The 12,976-nt window shown below is 40.0% G+C and overlaps 1 protein-coding gene across 3 annotated transcripts in view; it reads right to left on the bottom strand.

The window, feature by feature from the left end:
• The window catches only part of eif4g3a (eukaryotic translation initiation factor 4 gamma, 3a), a 53,468-nt gene that overhangs the window by 22,742 nt on the left and 17,750 nt on the right, over positions 1-12,976 (bottom strand). The window contains exons 5-11 of one of the 3 annotated variants that reach the window (XM_080495662.1): positions 12,701-12,760; positions 11,262-11,294; positions 4,832-5,011; positions 3,457-3,568; positions 3,144-3,304; positions 1,497-1,631; positions 22-253 (exon numbers count right to left, since the gene is read on the bottom strand). In XM_080495662.1, coding sequence (XP_080351788.1) covers positions 22-253; positions 1,497-1,631; positions 3,144-3,304; positions 3,457-3,568; positions 4,832-5,011; positions 11,262-11,294; positions 12,701-12,760 — 913 coding nt within the window. The remainder of the gene's footprint in view (positions 1-21; positions 254-1,496; positions 1,632-3,143; positions 3,305-3,456; positions 3,569-4,831; positions 5,012-11,261; positions 11,295-12,700; positions 12,761-12,976) is intronic. The other 2 variants (XM_080495664.1, XM_080495663.1) reach the window with 2 other exon arrangements.

Genomic DNA, 12,976 nt, shown 5'->3' with positions numbered 1-12,976 from the left:
AAAAGGGGAGCGGGTGCAGACCTGGCCCTGGTTTGGTGTCTGAAGCCCCAGTTGTCAATGGCTGCTGGGGCTGCTGAGGCTTCTGGGGCTGTGGTTGCTGTGGCTGCTGTGGCTGCTGTGGCTGCTGTGGCTGCTGTGGCTGCTGTGGTATCTGTGGCGGCTCCAATGTGTAGCTTCCAGGATGGGCTTGCTGTTGCTGAGGAGGCTGAGGCTGCTGCTCTGGAGTCTGGCTGCTGCTCAGCTGCTGCTGCTGCTGCGATTTGAGGTAGAAAATGTGAGGATAATGAGGGTGCGGCCATAAAAACTAGCAACACAGAAAACCAGAAAGAGAGGCACAGAGATGTCGGCAAGCACGCATAGAAACAAATAAACAAGCCCAAAATGCAGGATTAAGCAGAAACGAGGAGCCCCACGAGGTGTGGTCAGATAAAGAGGATAGCGATGGAGGAGACGGGAGGAAACAGGCAGATCAATGTGAAAGAAAATGATGGAGGAGGAATGGAAAGGCTCAGGACAATGCAGACAAAGGTCAGCGAAAAGGAGGGAAGATGTATAAAGAAATGAATACGAGATGGTACAAAAAGACAGAGAAAGAGAGGAAAGACACTGTTAACATCCACAGAAGGACACAGGGAGAAAGAAGTGCCAACGCTCTTCTTCAGAATCCAGGAAAAAGACTAATGTGGGCTTCTTGTGTTTCATTTTTAAAAAGTTTTACTTTGTACTTTACTTTACGGACACAATCCCAGTATTAGTATACTAAAGTCTCGGGCCACATTTCCATATTTATTGTCGGGACTGCACCAAATCAATTTCTTTTGTTCAGCCAAATCAGAGGATCTGAGTGGATTCTGTAGAAGGAGTAGAGGTATACAGACAATACATATGCAATATACTGTAAAAGATAGTGAATGAATAGAAATAGTGAGGAAAGAAAGCAGGTGTGAGGTCAAAATAACTTGTTAACAAGACTATAATTGATATAATTTAAATTGGCACAATTCAAAAACAGATTTCACATGTCCCACATGCATAAACATATGTGATCTGATTAGACTTTTGTTGGTATCGTGTGAATGTCAGTGCAACGTTAAAGATCTAAAAAAAAATCTGCCAGACTTCTGTACTTGCAGAACATGACTCCTAAATTAGAAAAGCATAAGTAAAACTGCTCATTACGTGATGTACACAATGTAGTTTTAAATACAAATCCTGAACAATAAACAACGGCTATGTAACATTTGGGACTCAAAGCCTTCATGAATTTCTTATGAGAGGGCTGGACGGTGAAATAAATTATCAAAGACTCACAGGCCAGATCCTGCCTGTCACACACACGGAGACATAAAGGAGATTAGAGCAGGGAGCTCAAACTGTGACCACGCAACATGAGACGCTGCTCTTCTCTTGATTCTCCACTGCACCAGCTTCAACTACTGTAGGTGTGTGTGTGTGTTTTGAGGGGGGGGGTGGATGTGTGTCAAAGCCAGCCTTACCTGTGGCGGGGTTGGGGTAGAGGGAGGGGGGCCGACCGGAGGTGTTGAATTCCTGCTCCCTGAACCTCCTGCCATGATCTCCTCTGTGATATCCCTGCCACCCTGATTGGGGTCACGGATACGGATCTGGGAGGACAATGGCGCAAAAAACAGACCTCACTAAAGCGCCCGTGTCTCAAAGCGACCACGCCAGATTATATGTCTGTATCCCCTCAACCGTTCGAGAACAGAAGGCTATGATGTTAGCGCCACAAATAAAATGAGTAAAATCTAAAACGGGGGCCCTATTGGCACTATAGTATTGCACGATATCCGCGTTAATATCTGCTACAGGCGAGTAAATAAAAAACAGCGTTAATCTGAAGTGTATTCATGAGAAAGACATTAAGTATTGACACAATTCAAGATGCTTTGATACAAAAGGTAAATGTATTTCTGTCAAGAAGTTTTAAAATTCGACAATGAATTTGAAAATTGACAATAGAGCTTATATTATATGGAAAGAGATTATATGGAGAAATAAGATGATTCCCTCTTACAAATGTCTTATTTGGAAAATGTTTTGCAGATCAAATCGAGTCTTTATATAGACATCAACTAGATTTTCTAAAATAAAACCAATACAAAAACAGAACAAAACAGCTGTTACTTAAAAAAAAAAAAAAAAACTGATCATGGGACTTAAACACAAACTGTTTATACAACAAGACGTGGGCTACTTCACTAAGCTTCTCAGATATTTCCCAATTTTATTATCTCAGTCTTCAGATCACATCCAACAATCTTCCTCATATTGTGTTAAGACTCCTGGTTTAGCTGAAGCACAACTCAGCACAACACCAGAAACAGAATATTAGATCCTGGATATGAGACATCACGTTTACAGTCCAATTTCTAGAAACAAAAAAAAATCTCTTATATATAGACCTTCATCAAACCATATAGAAAAGTCAAAATGAAAAGAGTTTTTTTTTTTTTGCAAATCTCCAAAGCATAGAAAGCCTTTGAATGTTCCAAGTCAATCCAGAAAATTCAATATCAAAATGTATAGATCAATGTGCAATGAAAAATGTATTAATAAAAAAAAAAAAAAAAGATTAAATTTCAAGTGATAAATAAAAAAAAAAACTCCAGAGGAAATTTGGTGTGCCTGCCTCACTGATCTCCATGAGGCGCCTCTCCCATCCGCTTTGTATGGGACATTTTTTTGCAGTTTTTTCAGAAACGGTTAGCCAAATCGTTAACAAAAGTCAGAGCAAGATATTCCGGAACGTTCCGCACATTTTGATGTGATTTTTGTGTCCGTGCACCCAACGGTGCAGAGCCAGTTATTCTCAGAAAAAAAAAAACCCCCGGCAGAAAATAACAATAAAATCACAGCGATAGTAGGATCTTTGCGCCTTGCTACTAAGGTTGACAGAAGATTAAACATTTATAAAGTAACTATCTTTTTAACATTTTATTTGGAAAATGAAAAAAACAAACAAATAGTTTTTAATCTCTTTTTTTAACCCTCAAAAAAATTATTAACTGGGTTTATTTTACTTGATTGTGATGATCACATTGTACAACATGATACAAGTCGAAAGAATTTTGTTTAAAAAAAAAATGTCATGGAAGAGATCAAGGAACTCCTAAGATACTCACTGTTTTTTTCTCACGCTTGGCTGGTGGAGGTTGCTGTGGTGTAGGCACTATGATAGGGGGTGAGGGGGGATACACAGTCTGTCCGGGGTAGTAGGGTGGACCAGCTGTGGGGACGGGAGCAGGGACAGAGGGTGAGACAGGTGGGTGGTACCTGAGGGGATCTGAACGGATGGTTCCGGAAAGGGAAAAAAAAAAGACAAAAGCAGAAGAAGAGAGTTTTAGTACAACCATCATGTTCTCTGCGTGGCAAATTCAGATTTTATGGCGGTGGGAACTGTGCTGGATGTGCATCTGTGTTGGATTAATGACTCACGGTATGGGGCAGGGTACTCCCCTGGCCCTGGACCAGGATAGAAGGTGCCAGACCCCGGGGGCTGTACAGAGTACTGCTGAGGAGGTCCCACATACGGCGTACTGTGGCGATACTGAAAGCAAGGAGGATGGGGAGAGACGTCGACCACAAAGTGAGACGGCTTTATTCGTACAGCCCATTTCAGACATGCAATTCAAAGAACAGAAACACTTTCATCTTTCAAACTGCTCACTTTACAATTACCGTTTTATTGTTGGAATTGTATTTCGCTTCCAAACGACACTCTCAAAGTCATTGTTACCCCTTCATAAAAAAAGCGCTCTATAATGCGAGGCTCTGGCTTCACACCATATGTGAAGACTCTCATATCAAGAGTCTGCCCTGGCTCGGTAGATTGATGAATGGACAGAAGAAAAAAAAAATAACCAAGCAAGGAGGAAAAGAAGAGGAATCAATAGTCAAAAAGTTCAGATTTAGCTCCAAGATAGGAATGCGTGAGAGGAATCGAAATGGCTCGAGATAAACAGCCGATCTGTTTTAGCACCTGAAAACATCTCATGTCGAGAGTGAGCGTTATGCTATTTTTTGGAAACATATAACAGCTTTGAAGATCGGCACAATACAGAGGAAGACATCCAAGCCACTCTTTTTCCAAATAAATAGGCCGATAGCAAACTTCATGGAATTTATTTGCGAGAACGGCCTTTCAGCTTTCATTTATCGCTTTATACATATGGGGTCACGGTGGCAGTACGGAGAGCAAAGAAGCCCAGACATCTATGTGCCATGCAACTTCCTGCCACTCTGGGCCAGTTGACAGTGCTGGTGTAAAGAAAGAATTTCTCCCTGGGATGAAAAAAGTACTCTGATTCCGATTCTAAACCTCAAAAGGGAGGCGACCATGGGGCGTCCTAATCAGATGCCCGAAACACCTCCACCATGGGTGAGGGAGGGGATGTGGACTGACTGATAAACGGGAGAGCTTTGCTTTACAGCTCAGCTTCTCTTCACCACAACAGTCTGCAGCCGCCTGCCCGAATCTGTGGCTAATTTGACGATTCCTCCCCATCACTCGTCAATAAGACCCTGAGATATTTGAACTCCATGTGGTTTCATCATATTAAAAACACACAAAAAAGCAGCTGGAAATCCCAAGTAATCATGTTGATGATTGTAGCTTATATGTCAATAATGGACTTAATGACATATCAGATGGCACTGTTGCAGCGGGAGTTAAGAAATACCCCATCATTTATTTAAGAGGGTGTTAAATGTTGGGAGAGGATTCATAATACTGGTCGAGATTCTGCCTCGACCTGCTATACCAGTCACACATTTTATTTCCAAGTAGTTATTCAAAGAGGACTTATCTTACCTGTGGGATGTAGTACTGTGCAGCCTGTGGGGAAGGGAAAGGCATGGGTGCCATGGTCATCATGATTGGTTGATTCGTGGGGTAGACAGCGGCGGTGGGCGTCTGTGAGCCAGGCCGTATGGAGGGCGTGTTCGTCGGGATGGTGGGCCTCGCAGTCTGCATTTGAGTCCTCTGAAAAAACTATTAAAAAAAAAAAAGAAAAGAAAAGAAAAAAGACAAAGACAATGAAAGACATTAAAAACTATCCCATAAGTTGCAGTTGTAGTTTCAGCATGGAGCCGTGCTTTATCTATTTTCACAAGCCAGTGCAATTTTTCCAGATGTCTTCATTACTTGTTCAACACGTTTCTACACAGTGAGCCCCGTTTTTTTAACAGCAGACAGCGGCAGATCATAACAAAAAAAAAAAAATCCACTCTCAGACAAAAGACAAGCTTATTTTCAAGTCGAGAGACACTGTTACACATTAATAATGAACTTATGATCCCAACCAAGAATCGTCTTAACAAAAATCTCTTGGAAATTACTCTTTTTATATACTTGCTCCTTGGTAACATTATTTTTCTGAGAAATCATATCTACACAAAAAAAGAGCACCAACCTGCATTTACCTTTGTTTGAATATTATATTACACAATATGTAATCCCACAATCCTCTAACACACCAGACAGACTTAACAAAGGCATTCAAAGAGGCACAATTTGAGTCAGAGAAATTCACTGCGCAGGAATCTGAGACAAATCCCATTAAAAAAAAAACAAAAAAAAAACCCCAACAACTTATCAATCATATTGCATTATTGCATTATTCCATTATTCGCCGGTGCTATCACAGTGTTTCCATATTGGAAGTACAACACACCAGCTCATGAGTGAGGTGGAATTGCAAAATGAAAAAAATAATTATATATATATATATACACACACACTGTATATACCATTCCTTTTTCATTTTAATTATCAAAGCAAAGTATGGTATTGACTTATATTCTCTAATGAACAGACTGATGTAACTTCCCACAGCTATAAAGCTATGAAAGATTTCAGTGGCTAGTATTCTTAGCTGTACAAAGAGACATTTGCCTTAGATTTTTACAATACAGCTTGAGTAATCACTGACATATTCTTAGAGACATGCATCACTTATTGTGGTTTTCTTGTGGAAGGCCTGAAAAATTGCAGAGGTTTCCCCATGTTCAGGCTTTCTTATCCATATCATAGTATTTAGTCCAGCTGCTTTACACTGCCCAAAAGAAAGAAAAATGCTGAGGGATTGGTGGATATGCACAACAAACGTCTGTGTTCCTCGGCTGCTTGACCAATTGGTCAAAAACGTGGGACTCCGCTCATATTGTGGGAATATGTTATTTTCTGGTGCATCATAGAGTGAAGCAGATAGAGACATTAGTCTTCATCGTCTATAGTTTCTCACATGCACATGTTGCAATTACTTAAAAGTTACCTATTGTATTGGCTTTCGAGTTTGGACAGCACATAAAAGTTAATGTTGAAAGTAATTGTGCTCAGAGCCTGAAGTAAGACCACTACCAACAGCTGTGACCGACTTCCAAACAACCAGGACTCAAGCTGGGAATACCCAACCACAATGTTTGTATGCGCCAGTGAACGAGAGCCAACTAAATAATGCTGTTAAACGGTCTAAAAATACCCAGGAGGGAAATCACCTTTCACACAATAAATCAAGTTCAATGGCTTTATTGTAAATGGCTGTGTGGAAATCTGGGCAATAACCAGGAAACCTTTTATTAGCAGCTATATGAAGTCAAATTCATTTGAACTGGAAGGCTGGGCAAGCAAGAAAAATAAAGGAACAGATAAAACAACTTTGCAACAGTACTCCTTTTTATTAACAGTGTCAATTACTCAAACCAGACACTTCGAAGTTGTATCTTCACACGGAAATCGAAAGGTAGAAAAAAATATTTCTATGTATATCTGGAGAAAACATATATCACCTTTTTTATTAGTCATGCTGTTCATTTAAGTGTGCAAGTTTAACAATGAATTATGAATGAAGGGCGGGAAGGGCAAAATTATGAAATGAAAATTCCGGTAATCATCTTTCACAGGATAAGAGACGGGACATGGGGACAAAATGATAACTCTCTACTGAGAGGACACTGAAAATGATGGGAAGTGCAGGGTTCAAAGTCAGGAGAGCTGGGATCATTTCAGGATGATCCACGTCATGCCATGCACGTCTGCAGACACTTAAGACACAGAGGGAAATGTTACCTGGATGGGCCTGAATCCTCCCTTTGGGTATTGAAAGCAGGAAAGAGAAAAGAGCCAATGGGAGACCGCACTGGTGAGACTTAAGTAACCACATACATCATCAGGAAACGGTCCAATTATGTTCATTCACCTCAGACATGAGAATGATCCTGAGTCACTCTGTTCACTAAAAATAGCTCAAACAATGGAAATGAACCAGTGAATGTGGGGTGCTGTATCACTGAGTGGGAGTTTAAATGGAAAAAGCTTAAAAAGTCATGGTCAAAATGTCACATTGATACTCGACTTGTGGCGACCTTGATATACCATGCACTGGCGTCCAGCGTGCAAATAGGGCTCCGATTGAAAAAATGCATTTCTCTTCCAAGGTGCATTATCTTTCTCCAACAGCGTGGATCAAGTCTGCGGCCAGGTTAGCTCACATTTTCAAACTGCCATTTCCTAGCCCCGCTGAGAACTGGCTGTCACCTGCGACGCTGACTTAGCAACGGGGGATTAGTGTGAAGGGCCACATGCCAAGGGTGAGCTGCACACACTCGACTGCATCATGGAGGTCAGGCACACGTTGGCTCTCCTGGAAAGTTTCTATTGTGGCTTGTTGAACTTGAAATTTTGTCTGGTTTCCTTGTTTAGTATTCGTATAAAATACATAATAACATCTGCTATAATGCGATGAGATAACGAGGTGAACTGTCACAATGATCCAAAACTTCCTGTCAAAAATTATACTATCTTCATATTCTGTACGTCCGAGTTTTGTTGAAAATGCTGAAAGTGTCATTTCCATTCTTTAGAGCCTATAAAACGGATGAAATGCATGATAACCACCGTTTTTTTTTTTCATGGCAGGCGTGGATTTAAAACATTTCTGCTGTATGTGTTTATGAAAGCAAACGCGTTACAATAATATTAAAACATCATGCTTGTTTTAAAGCAGACTTACACTTTCCCCAGATAAGCTTTTGGACTTGGATGCACTCTTTACAGTGAATGGAGTGTGTTTCAAGGGACAATAGCCGTTTTCTCTATTGGTATAAAAGGCCACTGTTCAGCTTCATCTGCTTTCCGATTCCACTTCCGTGGCGGCACAAGAATTCTCAGCGCCAGTTTGTGACAGCCTGAGCATGCACTTGGGTGTGTATGCAATGCCAACAAACTCACCCGTTACACTTTGACACCATACTATTATTAGTCTGCATGCAACGTGTCCACACAGACAGTCCCAGAAGGTGAGGATATAAGACAACAAGTAACACCAGGCATCTATTGGGGACGTGGAGGTGTGAATAACATGTCAATCTTGGAAAACTGGCAGCTGTATAAATCATTACAGTGTTGAAACAACAAACACAAGGAGAGCAGGAGGCCGCTCGGCCTCAATGTCAATGCCGAGACACGTCTGAGTCGGTTGGCACACACAAGGTAATACACAAACAGGACCATAAATACTCAACTGCCAGACATGAAGACATTTACATGCCCTTCATAATCCGTCCACATTTGGTTCACAAAGTGTCAACGGTTCAACAGGACCTGGGCTGTTTACACAAGTGTCAGCCATGAAAACAGACAAACACTGGGATGGTCTACCCACAACTGTCTTGGCTTCTCTGCTTGACCACAGTCTGTCCATACGCCCCATATTACATAGTTTGCTTTCACAACAAAAAAAAATTCCCATAACTACCTTGTGATTCTGAAACCTGTCATATGAAAACGACAAAAGAATCTGAATCTCAAACGATTCATTCTTATAATCACTTTGTCACTAAATGTGGCATGTAGTTGTGAACTCCAAACCACAAGGCTTTCCCAGGCAACCATAAAACCAGCCAAGTTAATTGCAGGACCTTGGTGTTACTACTGGAAACCAATCAGACCAGTCCCAGGAGGTTATTGCACAAAGTGACAATTTTAGCAACACAAGCACCAAAATAATCGTGTTCCTATTCTTATTTACAGCCATGAAGTGTCAAAGCTAAATATTTGGGACAACTAGTTTGGTTAATAACAACAATGTCTCCTCTTTGCATCAATTCGAAATAAATAATAATAAAAAAAAAAAAAAAAAAAAAAAAAGAACATGAGAGTTTTACACTAAAACTGAGAGTAGCAAGTAAGTAACTTAGAGTAATTAAACTACTATTTTCCTTAATCGCTTGGACATAGCAGCCCAAATATTTGAAGTCTTTTGTTCTTCAGTATTTTTCTTGTGTCTTAAATAAGATCAGATTACTGGATACTAATTCTAAAGCTGGAATGTGATAGTTCTATTTTAAAGAGCTGTCCACATGTTATAGCCTATTCAACATATACACAGATCACAAAAGTTTATAAAAGAAGCAAATCAGTCATTCAGCCCTTACAGTTATTTTCCAAACTCAGGACACAGAGAAGAATAACTAATAATTCCTGCCAACAAGCATTGAGATTTTGGGTGAAACCTGCAGCGGTCGCCTGACTATCACACTTATTTACCGAGAGCCCTTCTAGAGTGAGCAAGCAGCCTATCCAGGATGTTTTGCATTAGGTATACAAACAAAGGTAAATTTGCACCAGGCAAATTGTGTAAGGTCATACTGTAAGAAGCTGAACACTGTTTCAAATAGTATACAAAAGGACTTATATTACCCACTAGGTCAGGTTTGAAACAAGAAATAAGGCAGTTTTGTACGGGAGCAAAATAATTAAACCAAAATCCACCTTTCAAAATAACGACTGAAATGTGGAGAATGAAAGGAACACTGTGAATCGCCTCGTCTGTCAAACATAGCGGCTGTTCGGTTCATGATTTTACTGATGACAGGGAGCAGGATGAATGGGGAGGTATATCTGTGCACTTCTATTCAATCAAATGTAACAAAACTCTGAATTTAATCACAACTTCTAACTGAACAAACACAAAGCAACCTTAAAGGGTTTGCAGGATGAAGAGGCAAAACATAACTCACTGCCAGAGTAAATCATCTGATCTCAACCAGTTACACTGGATGAAAATAATGATAACATTTTTGGAAAAGAGTCATACAGTGTTTGCTCGGTTATAGTCAGGTTATATTTCTAAACCACAGAGAACATTTGTTTATCGGCACGACTTCTTCAGTCTGAAGCGCATTTATACAGTACAATAAAGAGAAAGACAATCTGGCCTCTGTATTTGTGCACAGGATATATAACATCACTCGGGTTGCTCCCAGCTGTACATTGTGACAATAGAAGCAACTCGCAATTAATTCCCATAAACCTCAAGGTACCAAATGGTGCAACTTTTTAATTGCCGTTTTTCACACAAATCAGAATTTTGCACGTTTTGCATCAACGTTAACCAAAGCTGAAACAGTTTATCTCTTACAGCTGTTAATGATTTTCCCTCAAGTATAAAAAAATACCTGATGTTGGATCTATATTTGCATGTGTCTAAGTGATTCAGTGCACATTCCTTCATGTTATTGCCGTAACAGCAAAAAGAACTTACAATCTATGATCGCAATCTCATGGTATGTAATAATGTGTTTCTCTTTATTGTGTGAGCCTGTGATGGACTGACGACCTGTCCAGGTTGTACCTGGTCTTCCCCCATTGTAAGCTGAGATTAGTTCCAGCACTTTGCAACACTGAATTGATTGAGGTCGTATAGAAGATGGATGTCTGCCATGGACTTGGACACGTCAAAATACACCCTGTGCATAGCAAGCACTTTGGATCTCGCTGTTGTTGAAAACTGTTAAAACAGGCCTTTTAAATTCAACAACATCAGGGAATAATGAGTAAAAGAGGGACAACAAACTGCACAAAACCAGTTACTTGTTTAACTTGGGGCTTGACATTGAAAGCCCACAAGCTCCATTACAGATTTCTGGAATGAACCAGATCACCCACAGGATATAAATAAATGAAAAATCCTCAAAAATCACAACCAGAAAACAACACGGTGCACCTGGCTGGACATCATAATTAACTAGCTCCAAAGCATCCCGGGACAAAAAAAAAAAAAAAGACCTCTTAAACCAATTCCAAGACATTTGGAGGCCTTCGAAGCAGGTTTTCTTTTTGTCTTTTTGAGGAACAGCATACGCCCTAAAAGCAGCCCTTTGCCAGCAGGGACCTGCAAACTGCTTTGATGATGATGATGCAAGAAAGGGAGCAGGAGGGGCGTTCAGCGGGGGTAAATTACCTGATGGTGGGTTGGTCGAGGGCCCGTAGCAAACTGGTGGGGGAGGGAGGAGAGGTCCAGCGGGGGTATTGAAGCAGTGATGGCAAAGCAGGGAGAAGAAAGAGCACAAGAAAGACACAGATATAGTATAAGATGAGCGATGGAGGCCTACACTTGAAAATATACTATACAACAACACAGAAACAAAGCTTTAAGGACAAATGGCACATGATGCAGCTCCAGTCCACAGGCACAGTGTGTATTTGCATTTACCAGCTTGAGTACCACAAATAGTGGGTTCACATGAGGCCACAGATATTGTTCTGGAAAATTATCAAATACAGAAGAAGAAAACAACAAGTTTACATTCTATGAGGCATTCTGCAGAGGAGATAACCATTTTTCAGGGTGGCAGACCTTTTCTAAAAGTAAATGCACAGTTTGAGCCAAGACTTACTGTATGTGTAAATACACACTGACTGAGATCTGGTAAGACTTTCTCTCCTGATGGGGGCTGGGCAAGAGCCTTGCATGACTCATAAATAATGCAAAGTCAATATCATATTTTAATGTAGTTTTTTAGACTAAACTTTTCATGGTGTAAGACTTGAGACAAATGGTTTTGAGGTGCTGTCTGTTTTAAAATGGCTTTCCTGAGGCTACACTCAACAAACCCAATAAAATGGCTGGATTTTTCTAAAGAATTTCATACAAACACTAGCAAACAACAAAAAAACTAAGAAGCATAGCAAGCCTCAACTGAAACTTGAGCCAAGAAAAAAAGAAAAGAAAAAAAAGGTAATTAAATAAATACTCAAATGCTTTGCAAAAAAAAAAAAAAAGCTCTTCAGGGTTAATGATGCAGTTTAAGTTCTTTGTCTAGACGCTTTAAGGAGCCAACAAAATAGAAAGCTTAAATTTCCCTTCGAATCTAAACAAAGAAACTGGCTAAACGATGCACCCAAGTCATTCCATATCAGTTAAGCTTATTTCTATTCATAAGAGAAAAAAAGAGAAATTAATGGAAAAAAAAAAAATCACTAGAAAACAAATTTAATTGATTTTAAGCCCCGGTGAAAAGCACCACCTGATGGGTTTTAGTTTGACATCAAGTTCAGCAATTTTCTGATCACTTTATTACTGCTAAGAGAACTAATGATCTGGCAAAAATCTTATGTATTTCCTTTCCCATTTTCTTCGGAAATCCAACACTCAGACAGCCAATATTTCTAGTCTTCTAGTCTAAACTTCCTAATCTGTATAGTATATATAAATACACATTAGAACATTTAAAAACATATTTCTACTACTCTGACATTACATTATGGATTACACTACTACATATAAAACTGCATTGTGTGTTAAATGCTTGTGATGAAGCGCACTGTGTGTGGTCAAATTTCTAGACAGCATATACATGATAGTAGAGATAAAAGGTAAAGGTAAAAAAAAAAAATTACATAGAGCAGACTCATGTCCAGTAAGCCATCAGCGATACCACCACCACCCACAATCAGCTTCTACGGAGTGAATGAAGGAGACCAAATTAAATAAATGCAACATATGTTCAAGTACCTCATGGCCACAATCAAAGATCAGCCAACAACTGCCAAGCTTTATGTGGCTTCTGAACACTTGCTCAATGAAACTTCTTTTTTTTTTTTTTTTTTCAAATACAGTCACACTGAACCTCAAACTGCTTGGGTACTAGGAGGCAGGTGTGCTGTAAATCTTGG

Source organism: Blennius ocellaris, assembly GCF_963422515.1.
Source record: "Blennius ocellaris genome assembly, chromosome: 4".
Lineage (NCBI taxonomy): Eukaryota > Metazoa > Chordata > Actinopteri > Blenniiformes > Blenniidae > Blennius > Blennius ocellaris.
This window is presented reverse-complemented; position numbering and strand designations above follow the sequence as displayed.